This window comes from Ornithodoros turicata, chromosome 10, assembly GCF_037126465.1.
Source record: "Ornithodoros turicata isolate Travis chromosome 10, ASM3712646v1, whole genome shotgun sequence".
NCBI classification, from domain to species: domain Eukaryota; kingdom Metazoa; phylum Arthropoda; class Arachnida; order Ixodida; family Argasidae; genus Ornithodoros; species Ornithodoros turicata.
Genome location: NC_088210.1, coordinates 29,216,409 through 29,234,334, shown reverse-complemented (window position 1 = coordinate 29,234,334; position 17,926 = coordinate 29,216,409). Strand labels below are relative to the sequence as shown.

General features: G+C 46.0%; 1 protein-coding gene across 2 annotated transcripts in view; it reads right to left on the bottom strand.

Annotated features, from left to right (window-relative positions):
• Nucleotides 1-17,926, bottom strand: part of LOC135369801 (homer protein homolog 2-like) — a 130,196-nt gene that overhangs the window by 56,061 nt on the left and 56,209 nt on the right. For both annotated transcript variants that reach the window (XM_064603333.1, XM_064603332.1), the window contains exon 3: nt 11,165-11,296. In XM_064603333.1, coding sequence (XP_064459403.1) covers nt 11,165-11,296 — 132 coding nt within the window. The remainder of the gene's footprint in view (nt 1-11,164; nt 11,297-17,926) is intronic.

Here is a 17,926-nt window from a genome sequence, read left to right as displayed (position 1 = left end):
GTCCATAACGCTTTTCGCATAGCTTCCCAAAGAGATAGCGAAGTCAAAGTTGGAATTACTGAGCGTGTTTTCAACAAGACGGTTACATTGTGAAGAGCCTCTACCAATATCTCAGAAGACCAGCGAGCCGACAGGACAACTTTTTCCCGTCTTTATTTAGTTTACAAGCGCTTTCAATCGATTCGAAAAAAAAAGAAAAAAGTTTTCGTAGCGCAATAGCGGACAGGTGGTCAACGATAAGGGGCCCGCTGGCTGAAAAGGAACGACCGATTCCAGCGTTTTCGACTGCTTCTTATATTCTTCTTCGTTTTTCTTGTACACGTGTACTGCAGCAGACCCACCGAAGCGTTCTTACAGTGTTACTCTCCCCAATAATCTTCCCGTGGACAATATATCAAATGTGCAACGGTATATGCGAGTGAGCCACACGTTTGTTTGTCGCGGCGTCTTGATATCCATTCTTTCCGCAATACTTCATATATAATATGACGTGGCTGGAAATCCCTCTCTCCCACATTACTCATCTAATATGTCGGGTGTTTTTTTTGTTTTTTTTTCGCTCTATTTCAATTTACCTTGAATATTACCTATCTTAAAGTGCCACTCCGAACTCAGAAAACAGCGTTTATTTTTTAGTCCATGGAAAGAAGGTGGCTCAAGGATTCTATACGCGAAATTTCAATCCTGTTTACGAACGCTGTGCATTTCTGTCAATTTTAGAAGATCCGCGGAGCCTCCACAAGTTTCGATGACGCAACGAGTGACGTAATCGTAAGCCCACAAATTGCAATGATGTCATGTTCTGAAGAGGGCACTCGTCTCCCATCAACGACGCGCTCCGCTGGCGTCTGGGGAGGGTCACGTGGTGGAGAAGTCTATGTGACGCTGATCGAAAGAAGGGGAAAATGGGAGAGATGTCTTAACTCCCTCCTTTGTGTTTTTTCCAAGGTCGGAGCGGTCGGATGGTATGTCACGTGGGGCTCCGCTAACGGAGTGCAAAAAGTGTGAGCCCCCCGGAAGACGCGAAGGGCAACAACGTTGCCAGATGAGAACCGGGCGCTCCGTCGGCGCGTAACATGACGTCACAATTCTCTAAAATACAAATTAATCCTCTCTCGCTTTCGCGTCACGTAGAGCCAAAAAAATTTTTTTTTTTTTTGTTGAAACTCTGGGACATGCTTCAGAGTCCCTCCTGAACGCACCTCGTTGAATCACGCATACATATTCCCCGATTCCATGATTGTAACACACTCTACCCAGCACTAATTGCTGCCTCATAACGCGACCCCCCCCCTCCCCAACCCCTTGCTTACCGAATATAATTCACCCGTGCTGTAGCTGCGCAACATTTCATTAGGGAGGACGTTCCATGTGTGCTAATTTCATGGCGAAGCGGGCGCTCCACTTGGTCCTGATCCTCTGGATCCTCTTTCGGACGCAGTTGGCTCGAGTTTTAACTTATTCTAAAGGTTCCCTCGAGCCACGGGAGTAACAGCATCCTTGCAGCGTGTATAGCGTTCATTTTTAAAGCGGTAAGGCTGTACGCGGCGGTTTAAATTATCCGGAACGCATTCGTCCCAATTAGTTATTTTTTTTCCCCTACGCGGCGCTAGCGGCGTGCAGCGAGACAACCGAATCACCATGGAAACTAGCACGAAATCGGCAACCGAGATGGAATACAGGATCAAAATACTTCTTTTTCGTCCATCGTACCACCTCGTTCCGTACGGCTGCGATGTAATTGGAAATGTGAGAGTGCTCGGAAACTACAAGAAAAGACGGAAAGTTCCACGCGCATGTATGATATACACACCGTATGCGCTCTGTAACTTTATACGCTATCTCTAGGCAGATCGTTACTGCACATAATGGAGAAAAAGATTGGAATGTCGGGTCGCCATTGTCGCGAGCAGTATTTCCAACGATGAATTTCCGCCGAAGAACGTATTTACACAACGCCTGTTGCGCGACACTGGAACTCGTGGAATGACGACGTCAACGTGGAACGTTCCACTTCGTTTTGAGACTACAATGGCTGTATGGTTCTCATAAATATTCAGTGCTTTATTTATTTATTTATTGGTATTTGATCCGGAACACATCAGTTATTTGGTTAGTTATTAGTTATTTTTAGTTAACTTTAATTAATTATTTTTCCCCCCTACGTGGCGCTAGCGGCGTGCAGCGAGATAACCGAATCACCATCGAAACTAGCATGAAATCGGCAACCGAGTATGCGTACTTTTGTATGCGCCCCGCCCGTTCGTGGTAGCCAATGTCGTGCTGAAGACTGGGAGGTAGTGGGTTCGAATCCTACCACCGGCTCAGTGCTGTCTGAGGTTACCCCTGGGTTTTCCGAAGACTTTCCAGACGAATGTCGGCACGATTCCCCCTGAAGTCGGCCTAGGACGCACACTAAACCCCCTGCCCCCAATCCTTCCCGCTGTCCTCTCTCCATCTGTCCACATCTGTACGCCGCTCATAGCCACAGTTGCTTCGCAGCGTTAACACGGAATAAAAAAAACACACTTTTATTGTTTGTTTTATGTCTGTATCACCCACGATAAACATTGACTGTAAAAACTTCCCTGAGCACATAGCTTCTTTCGAGTGACACGAAGCAATCTCGATGCCGTATACTCGATCCAAAATAGCTACATGTGGCCACTCGTACAACTGAACGGAGATTCGTTCTGACGTACTTTCCTCGGAGTCCACCCCAGAAGCCTTATCCAGCTACTTGTACCTCTCACCAGTAGCAGACGACATTCCGAAGCAGAAGACAGATTTGTCGTCTGCTCTAGCTGCCGCCGTCGTCTGCAAGAAATCTCCCACCTTTGGGGGCATACAAAAATTATGTAAAGCTTATGCATGAGCACCCTAGTTTGAAATTCACGGCTGCTGTTCAGCGTTATTGCTTTACTGGCAGTTGCGCAATTCATGCTAGAATTTCAAAGGCGTATGGGAAAAAAAAAAGGAACAAGGTAATAATCTGCGTAGCATGTCTACAGTACAATCGCTTTCTAGGGAATCAGGGGATGAGGAATGGGTTCTGATACTGTCTTAGGAGTCAAGTATGAAATTGCAGGGGTGTGATTGGACTTTGCAGTTTTGTAGTAGCAATCGGAGAAGCAAAATGCCTGTTCGGAGCAGCAAAAAGTAGTTTTGGAGCAGCTCAATAGTAAACAATCAAAAGTGCAGTGAGATTAATGTTTCACGAAACGTTAATTAATTAAAACATTGTTAAGGTGGCGTACAACATAGAAACTCTGCTTAAGTTTGAGTAATGAAGTGCCTAGGAAGTTATAAGGTGTCAATTTCTATTGCAGTATGCTCTTGTGTTCCTTTGTAGGGCGGCTACAAGCTTACAAGCATGGCTCTGCTTTGTGATAGGAGGGTCTGCCCGCTCTCCGTCTCAAAGGTTGTCGGTTTCATACCTTTGCAATGAGATCCTCGACATGACATGACATTCTTCTCGCATTTTCAATGTTATCCACCAGTCTTTGCTCGGTATTCTTCTTATTCTTATCTATTCACAGTAAATAATTAGGACATTGAAAGTGGACAAAGGCGCAGTTTAAAGCACGGTGACACCATTACCTTTGAATTTGTTTTCAGATATCGACGAAAACAAACTGGTCTAGTGAATAATGTTCTGCAGAAGGTCATGAATTGAGTATGTATTTCTTCCAAATAGAAGTCCTAAGCAATATGTGTATGAATGCGACTTAGATCTATGTATACAATTTTACACAAGGATATGGTTTTTAAACTTAAGCAGGCCAAACAAACGAGCCTTCCGTTCGAAATTCTTTTGCGCAACAAGGTTCAAATACTACATTGCTGTAAGCCCTCGAAAATTAGTTCGTCGTGCCAGCTAGGCCTGTGCCAAAAGAAAGCGCGACGCATCACACGTCATGTGTAATGTGGTACTGGCAGCCTACAAGTAGTAGGCTGTCGACTAGAGCTGGGTGTGCAGTAGTTTGTAGGTTACAAAGCAAACAAATCAATCAATCAAAACAAACAATAGGAAAACAAATTCACTCGAAGAATCCAATAACGCATCAACCTGCAAATGTTTCCTACCCTTTATCTAATGACAACCTCATTGTCTCTATGACCATCCCGCTTCACGCTGCTTTCGTTTCCGCCACATTTTCTCCATCTTCTTCCAGCAAAAAGAAAATGCACGAAAGTGTAAGTGCTACATTAGAGCAACCCACCCAAAACCACGATCGTTCTGCCCGCCTCTATCTTTCTACGTAAGGACCAAACTGTCCTTTATCCTATAGAGAGGACACGGAGAGAAAACGGCCTTTTTCAATTCGAAGCATTTCCTCGAAAAGGAACTTTAGATTTAAGTCGTCAATATCTGCGAACAGGACCCGCCAGTGCCAAACGTCCACGAATTCTCCGTCACATTTTTTTTTGTCCATTCTGAGGAGAAGATAAAAAGAAAGAAAAGAAAAGACAGTAGAATAAGAAAATGGGTCTTCCTTCCTGCTCAATTAGTGGTCTGCCCCGACGCGCTGGCAGCATTCCCTTTGCTTTGAAAGTAAAACAAAGCAACCCCTTTCTCAAACAGCTGTAGGAGATCGTTTGGAACGGAATCCGAGCTGCATCAGGAACTGAGGGGTCTTAGTATAGAGCTGCTGCTGCTGCTGCTGGGAGACTTGGAAGATGGAGATCTGATCGTTCGGTAACTACTGCTAGATTTTCCAGCTGAGATTACACTTACTATCATACAGCTTTTTCCTTCACTTTTTTTTGCGAGGAGACGGAGGTGTAGGAATAATGAGATGGAATGCGGGTGGTATCAGAGACTGCATAATGTAAAACCACGAGACTAGGGAACACGAAGGGACAGAGACAACACGAAGTCTCAAACACCGCTGAAAATTTTACTTCGCATACAAGAAATATCATCTTCACCAGCTCGCTTGCTTCCTAGCCATTTTTTTTTATTTTAATTTTATTTTTTTTTCATTATCAGAGACTGGTCGTAGCACAGAAATTATTCGGAATGGCCAAACGTGCGTTTTTATAACGTCTACATTAACTCCGTCGCTTGCAGTAAGTACGTGACTGTGCATGTGAGGAGACAAATACCAACACAGTACAGAAGGCACAGTTGTTTGTCCGAAGAAACGTGATAAAGATTAGTGGTACGTGCTGACATCAATCATCCTCCAGGAGTTAAATGGATTGCGACGATTTCATGAGATTCGGTTTACTCCGTCATGCACGCGTTGCCGCTACAGCTACGACCATTCCCATTGGTACTCGCGTAACCACGTGACCTCTCCCGCGCTGCCTCACTGGCGAAGGCGCCTGCCGTTGTGTCAGAGAAGCTGCGCGAGTTTTCGGTATTCGCTGTGCCGATTTTCGTTTTACGAAATACGAAGCATTTTATTTGAAAAAGACTTATCTCCAAACAAGTCTCAATGGACAACAAATTCTTGACCCCCAATGTGTAAGACACATTTATTTGGCATATAACCCTGGAAGAAATGGCACAATTCATTTGACAATAGTTCAACGCCTCGAAAACTTTATACGATCTCGTTATACGAAGGCTTCATCTTTATTCGAATAACGCTTCCAACATTTTCGTTCGCCAGGGCATTACACATCACGAAATTAGACGGGGGACGATAAATCCAATCATCAGACCACAGCGAGACAAGTTTCGGAGCGGAGCCATCCGATGAACGACTCCACGCCCCGGCCGGATATCCCATCCTCCGTACGCCTGGCAGGGTGCGAAGCGCCGTCCTATAACCGAACACTTGCCAATTTCCAAGCCGGACCCGGTATCTCAGGGGTAGCGTAAATAACGATAAGTCTAACTCGCTTCGCTGCCACCGATAATCTAAGGAGGGAGTAGAATTGGGAGCAGTACTTTCGATTCTCCGATTCACTCGATATATATATATATATAGGAGGAAAGCGAGAACATCTTCCTCGGGGGCAGAGATGGAAAGACAGTCGGAAAGACAGGGAATGAAGTGATTCTGGAAGATCCAACTAAAGAAAGACTTTGGGAAAAGATTATTTAGCGCGAGCGGTGTTTGAGTGCGCGTGGAGTTCGGCCCAATGAGAACTGAGACGGCTTTGTGGGTGGGAGTCATGCGTTGAGTGTTGAAGCTGCACGCATGCGTAGTGCGTGTTTCTGTCCACGCATTTATGAATGTTTATAATTAATATTTTCATAATTTATAATTGTTCCTAACTTTGTCATTTCGCTTCAGAGGGATTGAAGTAGATAGAGACGATTAAACAGGATAATTCGCTGCATCTTTGAGCGTTCTGCCAAACGCGCGTTTAAAAGTGGAAGCTTTATCGGACGAGCATCTTGCGATCCCGATCTTCCCGATCCGGATCTTCCGGCGCCCTCACTCGTTTCTTCTCTTCCCTTTCCACAAGTGTTACGGACGGACGGACCAGGCTGTGCTGTCCGAGGTTTTGCTTGGGTTTTCCGGCAGGTTTTCCAAACGAATATCCGCGGAGTTCCCCATGAAGTCGGTCCAGGACGCATACTAACCCCCCTGTCCCCCTCCTTCCTGCTGTCCTCTCTCCATCTGTCCACGTCTGCTTCCACACTGCTAGCCACAGTTGCTTCGCGGCGCTAACAGAAAATTTAGATATAAATTTAATTTAAAAATATAATAAAAATAATGATAATAAATAATAATTTATTTTTATTTTAAACAACCCGAAGGTCTGGGAAAATAATATATATATATATATATATATATATATATTTAATAATATATAACATATATAACATAACATACATAACATATAACATATATATAATAATAATAAAGCTTGAAACGTTCAGCACCCATGAGTTTAAGCAACTTGTCAATGTTCAATCAGGATGGGCACCATAGCGAGGGCTCTTGCGTGTGAATATATACGCCAATAAAACGATGAGAAAATCCTCTGTTGTACCGTTTGTCTTATTGTTCTTGTGTTCACCTTGTGTTCACTGCGTTCTTCTCCTGTCCCCCAGCAACAGTGCTAACAAAAAGCCGGTATGCAGCGAGATTTCAGACCTCTATAGGTAAAAAGAAAAAGAAAGGAAAAAAAAAAAACAGCACCTCAATCGCTGGAACTTTTTCCATTGTATTGAAGCTTGTTTCTTCAAAATTGAAGTTCAATGGCGGTAAGTTCAATAGGGATCTCGAGCGTCTCGCAAATTCGTTTTCTTTTTTTTTTTCTTTTTTTGCCCTCAAACCGCGCTCCTGCCAGCGACCGCCGTTGCTTCCTTTTACATGTGATTTCGAAATACGTATTCTAATCCAATTTTATCATTCAGTGAACACCGGAAGATAAAAATACGTTTTTGCCGTAAAAAAACTTTGTTGCTCCGGGCACTGTTAGAACACTCAGTCCAGAAAAGGGAACGGAAATAGAACTGAAGCACATTGGCAGGTTCTTCACCGATTTAGCGCCATTTCTTCAAGCACAGATAGAAAAAGAAAAAAAGAAGTATACAAAAATGCTACCGAAAATACATCCTGAATTCGTATTAACACGATGCACCGCGCACCATATTTAACAACCCTCTACAATCATCCTTCAGGATTGATCAGGTCCGACATACAAGACATGCCGCGAAGTCACTATGTATGTCCCTTTCACTTGTGAGCGCGTGAAAAAAAGAAAGCTACGTTAGCATCTAGACATCGACACCGTTTCACCGCGCCCAACAACCCCGTAATTTCCAAAAACCGTCATTATTGCCTCGCTGAACCCGCGCGAAACGAAACCAACCCCGTCCTACCATTCTCCACCGGATAGCCAACAACACTGAAAAGCATAAAGATATAAAGATGCTATCTGCTCTTATCCTTTTCTCCGCACTCCCGGGCAACCATAAAAACGCCATCCATCATTTATGCATTTCTCCTCTCTGTCTTCCTCCGTCTCCCTTTCCTCCTTTTCTTCCACATATAACCCGACTCACAAAAAAAAAAAAAAAAAAAAAAAGAAAGAAAAAAACTCGGGACTGCCTCCTTATACCCGTGATCCGCTTACACGCAACAAGAATAAAACCCATCCTTCATCCGTGAGTCATTCAAAGCGTGACCCCGGCATGTCGCAATCTTTTTTCCACCGCCGAGCAAAGCAGACGACGTTTCTTTCGTATATGCGCGCGCATTCACTTTTCTGTCTTCTGCTTGCTTCTCTTTCCCTACTTGGAGTGGCATGTATTTCATGGGGCCACACTTTTGGTGTGTCGCTCCGCTGCCGAGATAGATGGATTCAAACCAAGCTGCGTTTTTTATTATTATTATTATTATTATTTCTTATTTTGGTAAGCGCTTTCATACTATTCGTGGGAGCAGAAGCGCTTCTGTAATCGCCACACTCAGCGCGCGCTCAGATTCGAAAGGCAATATATGGGTTACCAACATACGTTGCGCTTTCGTTGCCCGTTTCCGTAGACATTAATCGTTTTTCTCTCTCTCTCTCTCTTTTGAAGTGCCTGGTATTTGTTTTGGCGAAGCGTGTGTGTGTGGGCGGTAAATCACGCCAAGAAATGTTCGAACTATAAAAAGAGAGTTAAAAAAAACGCTGTTATTATTTACGTCGTGCATTTCTGCGAAAGTCTGGGGACTGAAATATTGCTGCACATATTCGTCCGCAATAAATGCGTACTTCACGTCCAATTTGTCTGAACCCGTACGGGGCGGATGTGTTTCGGAGAGAGAGAGAATATGCTAGTCTCGGGAAATGCGAATCAGGAATATTTCCGTTGTGGTGCTGCCATCGCAGAATTATGCTTACGCACCCTTGCACGGAGCACAGGGCCGTGTGTAAAAGGCATAAGACATCTCGCCGTCAACTAAGACGCCGAGGCCGTCCCAGGGCCAGCTACCGCCCGGGGCAGGATAAACACGAAGCTCTGTAAACAAACGAAAGTAAATGAAGAAAGAGCTCATCTGCCACTTCTCCCAAATTCTCCTGACTCCCGCTTTGTTGTCCAAACTAGCCCGGGGCGGCTGCCACCCCCCCCCAACCACTCCCATCCCCCCCCACCACCACCACCCACTGTCGGAATCCTTACCGTCTGCTAAACCCGCCTATTTGCACTTGTATCTGCTCTTTTAATAGCCCTCTGCTCGAGAAACGTCATCATGACGTTGGTAGCCAGACTGAAACCGAAACAAATCGGAAGGGGAGGGCTGGGTTCCACGAATGGGCACTTGTTCGCTGCCTCCTATTGAAAGAAAAGTAGGACCGAGGGTCGCGTCCCTGTCAGGGACCACCGTAATAATCCCCTCAAATCCGTGGTTTTCGGGCGCGACTTTGTTCGCCCCGAGCTTCGAGCTTAGTTCAACTCTACCAAATTGGTGGCGCTGTCGAACACTATGACGTCATTTGTTTACAAACAGGGAGAGGTTTATTCCCAATGAAAATCATACATAAAAAAGTCAGCATCACATGCCTTCAGGATACGAGATTGTCTCCCACGGCCCAAAAGAGTTTCCTTCAAGTTTGCTTCGAAATGACTAGGCAACAAAATCGGACTAACTGAATCTAGCTAACTATCTAAATAACATAGCTATTCGTCAGCTACAGCTCTTCATACAATCGCCTTTTAACGTTTTTTTCTAATGACATCGACTTGTTTTATCCATGTTTTCATTATTTTAAGCGGGAGGTTCTCTGTAACCTCAACTTATCATGATGGATATGCACTATACTGTGTGGACTTTCGCCGTTTGTAGGCACTTTGAAATAATAATAAAGTATTAAAAACGTTACACTGAGTGCAGCTGGTCACCTCTGGGGCATGCAAAAGCGGTTTCTGAAAAAAAAATTTCCGAGCAAGTCGCCGATATTGAGAACACTCCAAAGCCCACCAAATACCATTTTGGCAGTCCCAGTCACATAAGTTGAAGAAGCGTTAGCTTCAAAAGGGTTCCAGGTGCGACATGTATCACACCTTTGCGTGCCGAGGACATATCCTGTAGAACACGTGCCACCCTGCAGGAACGAGGAGACGCCTGGTAGTGTATTTCTCCGCTGCGTGGCAGTACTGATGCCGCACTTTTGAAATATGAGACCGGCCCCGGAACATCTGGTCGCTCTCACATGGATGGCATGCTGCAACCTCGTTTCCAGCAGCCGCATCGGCAGAAAAAGATGGCACCGCACGGAGCCTATCCTTTATCACGCCTCACCGCACAATTTGATGCGAATCCTGTCTCGATACATTCCTGGGATACAATTTATAGTTCAAACATTTTTCTCGAGAGATTTCAGAAGACACGATGCGTGCCTTACTCGAAGACGGGACACAAACTAAAAAGACCCGGTGGATATCATACACTCTTAGAAAAAAGGGTGGAACAGTCACACCTTTTAGGAGGCAATAGTTGTCGCATATGTTGTGCCTAAAAGGTTGCAAAGTTCTACCTGCTACCTACGAATGATAGGGTTACAGCTTCCTATTCGGAGAGCGAGGGGGCGTACGCCTTTTTGTAGCAATTTGGATATATGATAATTGCTTTTACCACCCTATTATACCCCTTTATCAGATGCTATGTTGACCTAGGTGGTAACTATAGAAGGTACCACCTTTTCATACCCTTTTTTTCTTAGAGTGTATCCCACTCGGAGTATGCGTGATCAAGGAACGCATAATCGTGGCAGGCAGGTTTTTTTTTTTAAAAAACCTACCTACCACGGTTACGCGTTCAAAGGGAACAAAAACCGTTTTTGTTCCCTTTGATTATGTGGTGAAGCGAATGTTGTGAACAACAGATGGATATCAGGAAGCAGTGGGTGACAGAGTGTGATAGTGTGCGACCTGAGCAGACTTCGGAGGAAAACGCGACAGTATCTGCCTGGAAACCCCGTCGGACAACCTCGGAAAAAATTTCGGCCGGCACAGTTGACGGTGAGGTTCGCACGACCTTGGCAACACGCCTGGTCATATGCAGGAAGGTACCACTGCACTCCTGAACCACCTTCAACGAACGTTTTGGTGCTTTATGGCACAAGAGCAAATAAGGTCCAATAGTGCCAAGACACTTTCGAAGAACGCGTCTCCCATCGATGCAGTAAATACACTAACAAGAGCGTTGTGCAAAGATGCCCCGCACATGTTTCGAAAAAAAAAAAAAAAGAAGAAGATCAGGCTTACCTTATTGAGATCCGGCTCCGTGCCAAAGCCCAACCCGTAAACAGTGTTGGCTCGAATGTCAGACCACTGCCCGAATTTTTGAGAGGTCTTCGTGAATGTCATGTTGGGCGTGATAGTCGAGTTGATCACCGCCTGAAAAAAACGAAACAAGAAATAGTTAGCTTTTTTTTAAATCACAGTATAAGATCAACATGTAATAATATAATACATCACATAAAATCAACGTATTTGCGAGACAAACACGCAGTTTGCCCTGTGCATATTCCACGCTTCCTCCTTCCAAGGCAAGACCCTGCCAGAAACAAACATTTGAGGAAGCCAACGCTTTTACGGGGTGCAATAAAAATCGTTTATGCAGCCTCTCATTGTCCTCGTATCATTAAACGTGGTGGGTCAACGACGTTTATGTCCTGCGTTTCAGCGCGCCCCCTTTTTCTGTCGTCTTTCGTCCTAAACCAGGATTGCGGCTTACGACGTGCCTGTGTAGGTTCCAGCGCGGCTTTGTGCCGCTCCAACTCGACAAAATCCCAACACCACTACGACGAGCGGTACCTGTAAAGCGTGCTTTGCCTGCACAGCTTTGATGCCATCAGGAAAACACGCCTTTACACGAGCAGTGACGGGCTTTGCGGGCAACCGCGGCCAAGACAAACAAAGGTTCCTCTCTGGATGAATTGGGAAAGGTAGCTTTCAGGGACGCATAAACAGGGATTCGGAGAAAACGCGGTGCAGCTGCGCAGGACAAGAGGGATTTCGACAGGGCTGCGTCAGTCAAATCATGCGTCAAATTTTCGACCAGGGCGTTCAACGTGGTAATCACGTTTGTCCCGTAATGACCATCAGCGTTCCCCTTAAAAGTAATATTCCGTGTATGTCACCATCATTCTTACGTCACGACTAGGATAAGTGACGTAATAATGATAGGAAAAATGGGCGCCATCTTCGGGCACTGCGCTTTGTTCCCATCCTGATCCTCGGGCGTCCGCACTTGTTTCGGGGCCATATTAACTTCTTCCTCCTATTTTCTCTCCAGAAATGTTACGGACGGACGGACACACACGGCACCCTATAAAGCAATCGCTGTAAAACATGAACGGAGGTAGAGCGTGACAACGTCGTGAGACTGGGCCACTCTTATTCCGGGACTGGACTGGAAAGGGTAAATGGGAAAAGGGTGAGGGGTAAAGGAAGAGGGGAAGGACTGGAAAGGGTGGCGCACGCTGAACCAACTAGCCATGTCTGCATTGCTAAGTACCGCGAAGGACTTCATCCGAGATCTTTTAGTTCGTAAGTCACTTCTATGATCAACACACATTGTTACTCGTACACGCAAGAACATTACCCTATTCTCCGTCCCACGGTTTCCGACCACTGAGCGGAGCCCATAACCAGGGTAAGCGATGCTTTCCCTTACGTACGTATGATATTCATAATTCTACCTAAGCCTGGCAACATCCGTGACCTAGAGCGTACGAGTACAAAAGCGGCAAGAAAGCGTAAAAGGGGACACAATGGCCGCGAAACTTCTCGGAGTGTCTGAAAACGGAGCCTAACACGGGCGTCCATTGTGTTCGATAATGCAGGGCCCCATCAGCCAAATTGCGCTCCTAATGTTGGTCGTTAGCGTTACTTAGCGCTTATTTACAAAGGACTCGAAGAAAAGCTTTGCATAAAGCGATAGGGCTAGAAGGGATGCCGCGGGGAAATTCGGCGAATGCCGGCGGATAAGCAGTGCTCATGATAAGAAGTTTGGAAAATGAGATTAAGGCGATAGACCACTCCATGGTCCTCATCCTCGACATACAAAGAGAACGGGATTCAAATTTATCTCATTCCGCATTATTTACAGATATGGGATTGCCGAAAATTAAGCTTCTAGACACCAGAGAAGTGCGCGGCATAAGATGGTCAGGAGCCCCTTCAGAAGACAGGTAGCGGTACGCGGACGCTAGTACCGGAACTTCCTAAAAAATATTGCGAACAATTGCTTTCTTCGGTAGCTATCAGCACTGACAAGCTCTACTCTTTCGGTCATCCGCTTCTTAAAATAACGAATTATTTTTTACTGTCGTGTGTAGTTACCGGACAGCTGCAACAATAATTCTGTGCAGTTCTAGTGTGGTGCTTGAATGCATTTGTAAAATCCCCCTGTCGCATTAACACATATCGCAAGCAAGTATCGCATGTACATTGACACGTATACATTATGTGCATTAACACATGTCCTAGGTACACCGTTTGTGTACCCGGAAGCCTTCCTTAATAAAAGCGCTCCATTCAATAAGAGTGCATGGAGAGTCCAAGTGTACTAATTAACTAATTTTACTTAATCCTCATCCGAAGCAGCAAATTATATTGGCCCAATATTGGCTATATATAGGCAATACTGGTGTTGCCAATGTTCAGCCGATGGGAGCCTCAGTCAAGCCTTCTCCGCTTTTTGCTTCCCCTTCCAACCGAAAGGAAAATAAATAGTGAAATTGATATTGGGCCAAGATTTTGTGCCGCTTGGGATGACACTCACCTAATGTGTCACATGTTACGTGGTTGGGTACTACTCCCCAGCGATGACTCCATGTCATCGCGATCATCTATTTGTCGTTGTTGTACGTACTGCGACAACATCGCAAGTTTCCGTCTACGTTGCCGTTTTAATACATATCTGTAGTCTCCGTCCAATTACTACGCAACCTCTATACACCTTAGCTCCCTCCTCGGTATCCGATATCACACGACAACTACACGGTGAACACTAACAGACATCATTCGGAATCCCCACGACACAAAAGATGATGACCCGTACCTTGGTATCTACTCTGTTTACGACCCTATCTACGATAAAAGACGTTAGCCGTCAGCAAACCTGTACACAACAGCAATCACCCCCCCGCACAAGCAAGACATGAAAAGATGTTGCATCTATACTTCTTCCCTGCTCCGTATCCATCTCCAATGTCTGCAGAAAAGGCAGACAAATGGCCCTCCTTTGTCTAGCCCGGACCGTGTTGCTGCGTTGTCTCCCCAATCCCTGCGTGTTACGCCGTTCGTCATGAAGGGTAGAAAAAGCCGAGTAAGCGCTTGGCATGGTGCGCACGCACGCGCGTGTGGATTGGGGGTATACTGCACCAATACCGTCCTATTATGTCGCCGGTAAGCCACGCGGGTCAACAGCGTGCTAACAGTGAGATGTGGGGTGATGTTGGTAATAAATAAGTGTCGGACAGAACTTCTTGTCGTCTGGGACCAGATAAAAACAGCGCGACGGAGTTGTTTCTTTATCACGTTTGTACACTCCAAGAAAAAAACGTAGAGTTTCCTACGTGGTGGTGGTGGTGGTGGTGGTGGATGGCGATGGTCGTCGGCCTCAGAGAGGTGGACAACGTCACGACTGACGCCCTGGGGAAATGTGCGTCCTGGGCCGACTTCTATTAGGGAACTGTGCCGCCATATGTCTAAAAACATCAGAGGAAAAACCCAGGAAAAAGGTTTAGGGCTTTAGGTTTATAGTGCCCCAGGCGCACTTTGACATCACGACGGCGCTCCGCGTATTTATACTCACCAGAAATTGAACCAACACACGAGTACCTGACAACATGAAAAATCTAACAAATCCGTTTTGAAAGAGATGTCTCACGAGCGGGACATCATCAACAAAAGCGACCGCGTCGTGCAAATACCAGAGAACTAATTAAGCACGGTCAACACGAACGCGCCCGTCGCCAATGTCCCTTCCCCCCCCCCCCCCCATTCTCCCATCCATTTATTCTCCGCCATCTCACACAGTCATTATCGTCAAGCATCTCGGACCCCCGTCAAGAGTAAAAGAAGCATCAGTCTACCTCGCAAATTGGGCCTCATATGAAAAACAAGGGCGCAGTGAAGCGCCCAGTGTTAAGCTGCCCCGTGTGTTCGGGAGTTAGCATCCCTGACGGAGCTGCAATATATGAAGGAGACATGGGCGCTTTATCTTCTTAGTGCCAGATTTTCTTGCCCCTGTTTCTGCTTCCCACGTGCGCTGCTCTCACTTAATTATTCACTACACTTCACTGCCTGCTGAATCTCTTCTTAATTTGAAAGGTCCCTCCTTATATTAATTACACGCGTTTGAACTTTAATATTAAAGGAGGTCGCGAAGAAGGGAACTGATACAGAGAGGAAAGGCGAGATCTGATTGGTGGAAACCTTCAAGTGAGAGAAATGCTTGAACAAAGTGATTGCATGTATCACGCTTTGACGGGTGCGCATTCGCGCGAGTGCGGCTTCTCTCTTTTGTTCTATTTTTCTTCACTAATTTTCTTTACTAATTCTAATTCTCTAACTCATTTCGATTGTAAACGTCTTGTCCTACGGCACACGCATTGGGTGTGCGAAGAGACACTTCACCCAAAACGAAAAAGGGCATTAGAAAAAGGGCATATCCCACGGAAAACAAAATTTCAGTGGTGTGTCTTCCGTGTAAAACCTTGTTTCAGATGGGTGCTTTGCAAAAATCGTCCTGGACACTGTTACTATACAGAAGAGCAAATCTTTGAGCTTGTAAACTCTAAGAAAAAAAAGGAGTAAAACAGGGAGTAATCGCAGCTTCTACTCCCCTAGTCTGCCCAATTACTCCCCATTTTAGTCCCCTAACCCGACATTTAGTCCTGGCATTTACTCCCCAGGACTGCAAATTGTCACTGAACTTCGCGAATGATCTCCTGAATGCAACAGTCTACGTAAATATGTGCCCTTGGTCAATTTGAAAGGCATAAGGCTGTATAACTCAGCCAACGTAGCAATTTTCCAGCCACACAGAGTAAGAAACAGTTAGCGCATCTTTCTTCGCAAATTGTGCACTATGTATGGCGCAAGATTTTATATCACTCGATATATCACGGTTGACGGTTTGCTTCAAAGTATTTTCATGCATGCACACGAATTATGTACTTGGGACTCTTACAACAGCGCCTGAAATGCAGTCTCCACTCTGTAACACTCATTTACTCCCGTGCATTTACTCCCGAAAGGGACTATTTTTTTGTGGCAATGCATTTAGTCCCCAAAAGGGGTAAAAGTACTCCTTTTGTTCTTAGAGTGTAGGTTTTCCATCACGAACGTAAGAGCACTTGTGTGTCGTTCCAGAATAAAACTGTTGGAAGTTAGCGCTCGTCTCGTGCCAACATCTGTCTGCCCTCGTCAGTGCTCCGGCGCTTTTACGTGCATCGCGTTCATCACTGTTGTGCGAAGTTCCCACTTGATGGCGCCAGACGCGACGTCGCTTGCAGGCGGCGGAAGTGGACGGGCATATCCTGCGTTCTGAGAGGAGAGACGCCAAGCCAAAAAGTTCGCCGTGCCGAACTTTCTCCACGACGTTTTGCGGCGTTCGTGAGATGGTGGCGGTGGTGGTGCTCGTATTAAAGAGCTCACCGTCGTCAGCCTCACGGAGGTAGGCAACGTCACGACTAACGCTCTGAGGGCAATGTGCGTCCTGGGCCGACTTCTAAGGGAACTGTGCCGACATATGTCTGACAGCGTCTGAGGAGAACGCAGGAGAAGCCCCAGACAGCTCAGCCGGCAAAAGGATTCGAACCCGGGTACCTCCCTGTCTCGTCGCGTTCGCGAGAGCTCGCGAGACCGATGTTCTCTTCGCCAATGAGGTGGCACGTCAAAATCACGCCTTCTCTTTTTTTAGTCTGCTGGCATTCGCCGTTGTCGCGGCTTTTTTCTTTTTTTTTTCTTTTCGCATTACCTCGGTTCCCTGACGCTTGTGCTTGCTTTTAAGTTGAACGTGATGAGCTGCAGAAGCATCGAAATGGGAGGAAATAAGCACGCACAAGACACACTAAAAACACGCTAAGAGGAGAGCGAACCGAAGAAATATCCCGAAGAGTCTCGTCAACCGCGAGACATAGCGGCAACCTCTCTGTAGTGAGAATACGAGAAACGTGCTCTCCCGATGTCCCTCGACGTCACCATTCGCGCCGTGACGTCGCGTCGGACGCCACCAAGTGGGAACTGGGCATGATCATACCGTTCGGTTGCGCACGCGGAATAAAAAAATGGGTGTTAAAAATCACTGTGTGGTTTTCCACGAGTTTTAGTTTACCTGTATTCGCATACTCGGCAGCCGCACTTTATCAGAACGCAGCAGACTACGAAGCAGACGACAGCTCCGAAAGGTGTACCGTTATAGTGTCGTCTGCTTTCTATCAAATATGATATGCGATAGAACACGCATAAACCTCATGATTTAACGCATGTTCTGTTGCACATATGACTTTGCGTGGAATGTTACCCAGAAAATAGATAAAGAAGCGAAGATTACACAACGCAGAATGCACAGAAATCACCTTGGCGTGGTGTTGCGATCACGACCTACGAGATTATAGCGACCATGTCATACGGGCCCCTTTCCAGCGTCGCATCTGGAAGCTAGTAGTGGCGCTACTCATTGGCCCGGTTATTGCTTCCTCAACTTCTACAGTACTCCGTACTTTAGCTTACCTTAGTATCTTTGTGCAAGCGGTGGATGTCCCACGAGAGGTGCCTCCTTCGAAAGTTGATTATCATCGTCATTCTACGCGTTTTTATAGGAACTGTTGCTGTCGTCTGCTACGGAAATCGTGCGTCCGCTTCTGCGCGTTCAAAATTCAAATTTCACTCGTCCAATCATGATGCAGATCTCGCGGGCCGATGGGCAGCGCCCCTAGCGGATGGTGCGGACCGGCTCCGGATTGGGTTTGTCGATTATGACATGGTCGCTATAATCTAGTAGGTCGTGGT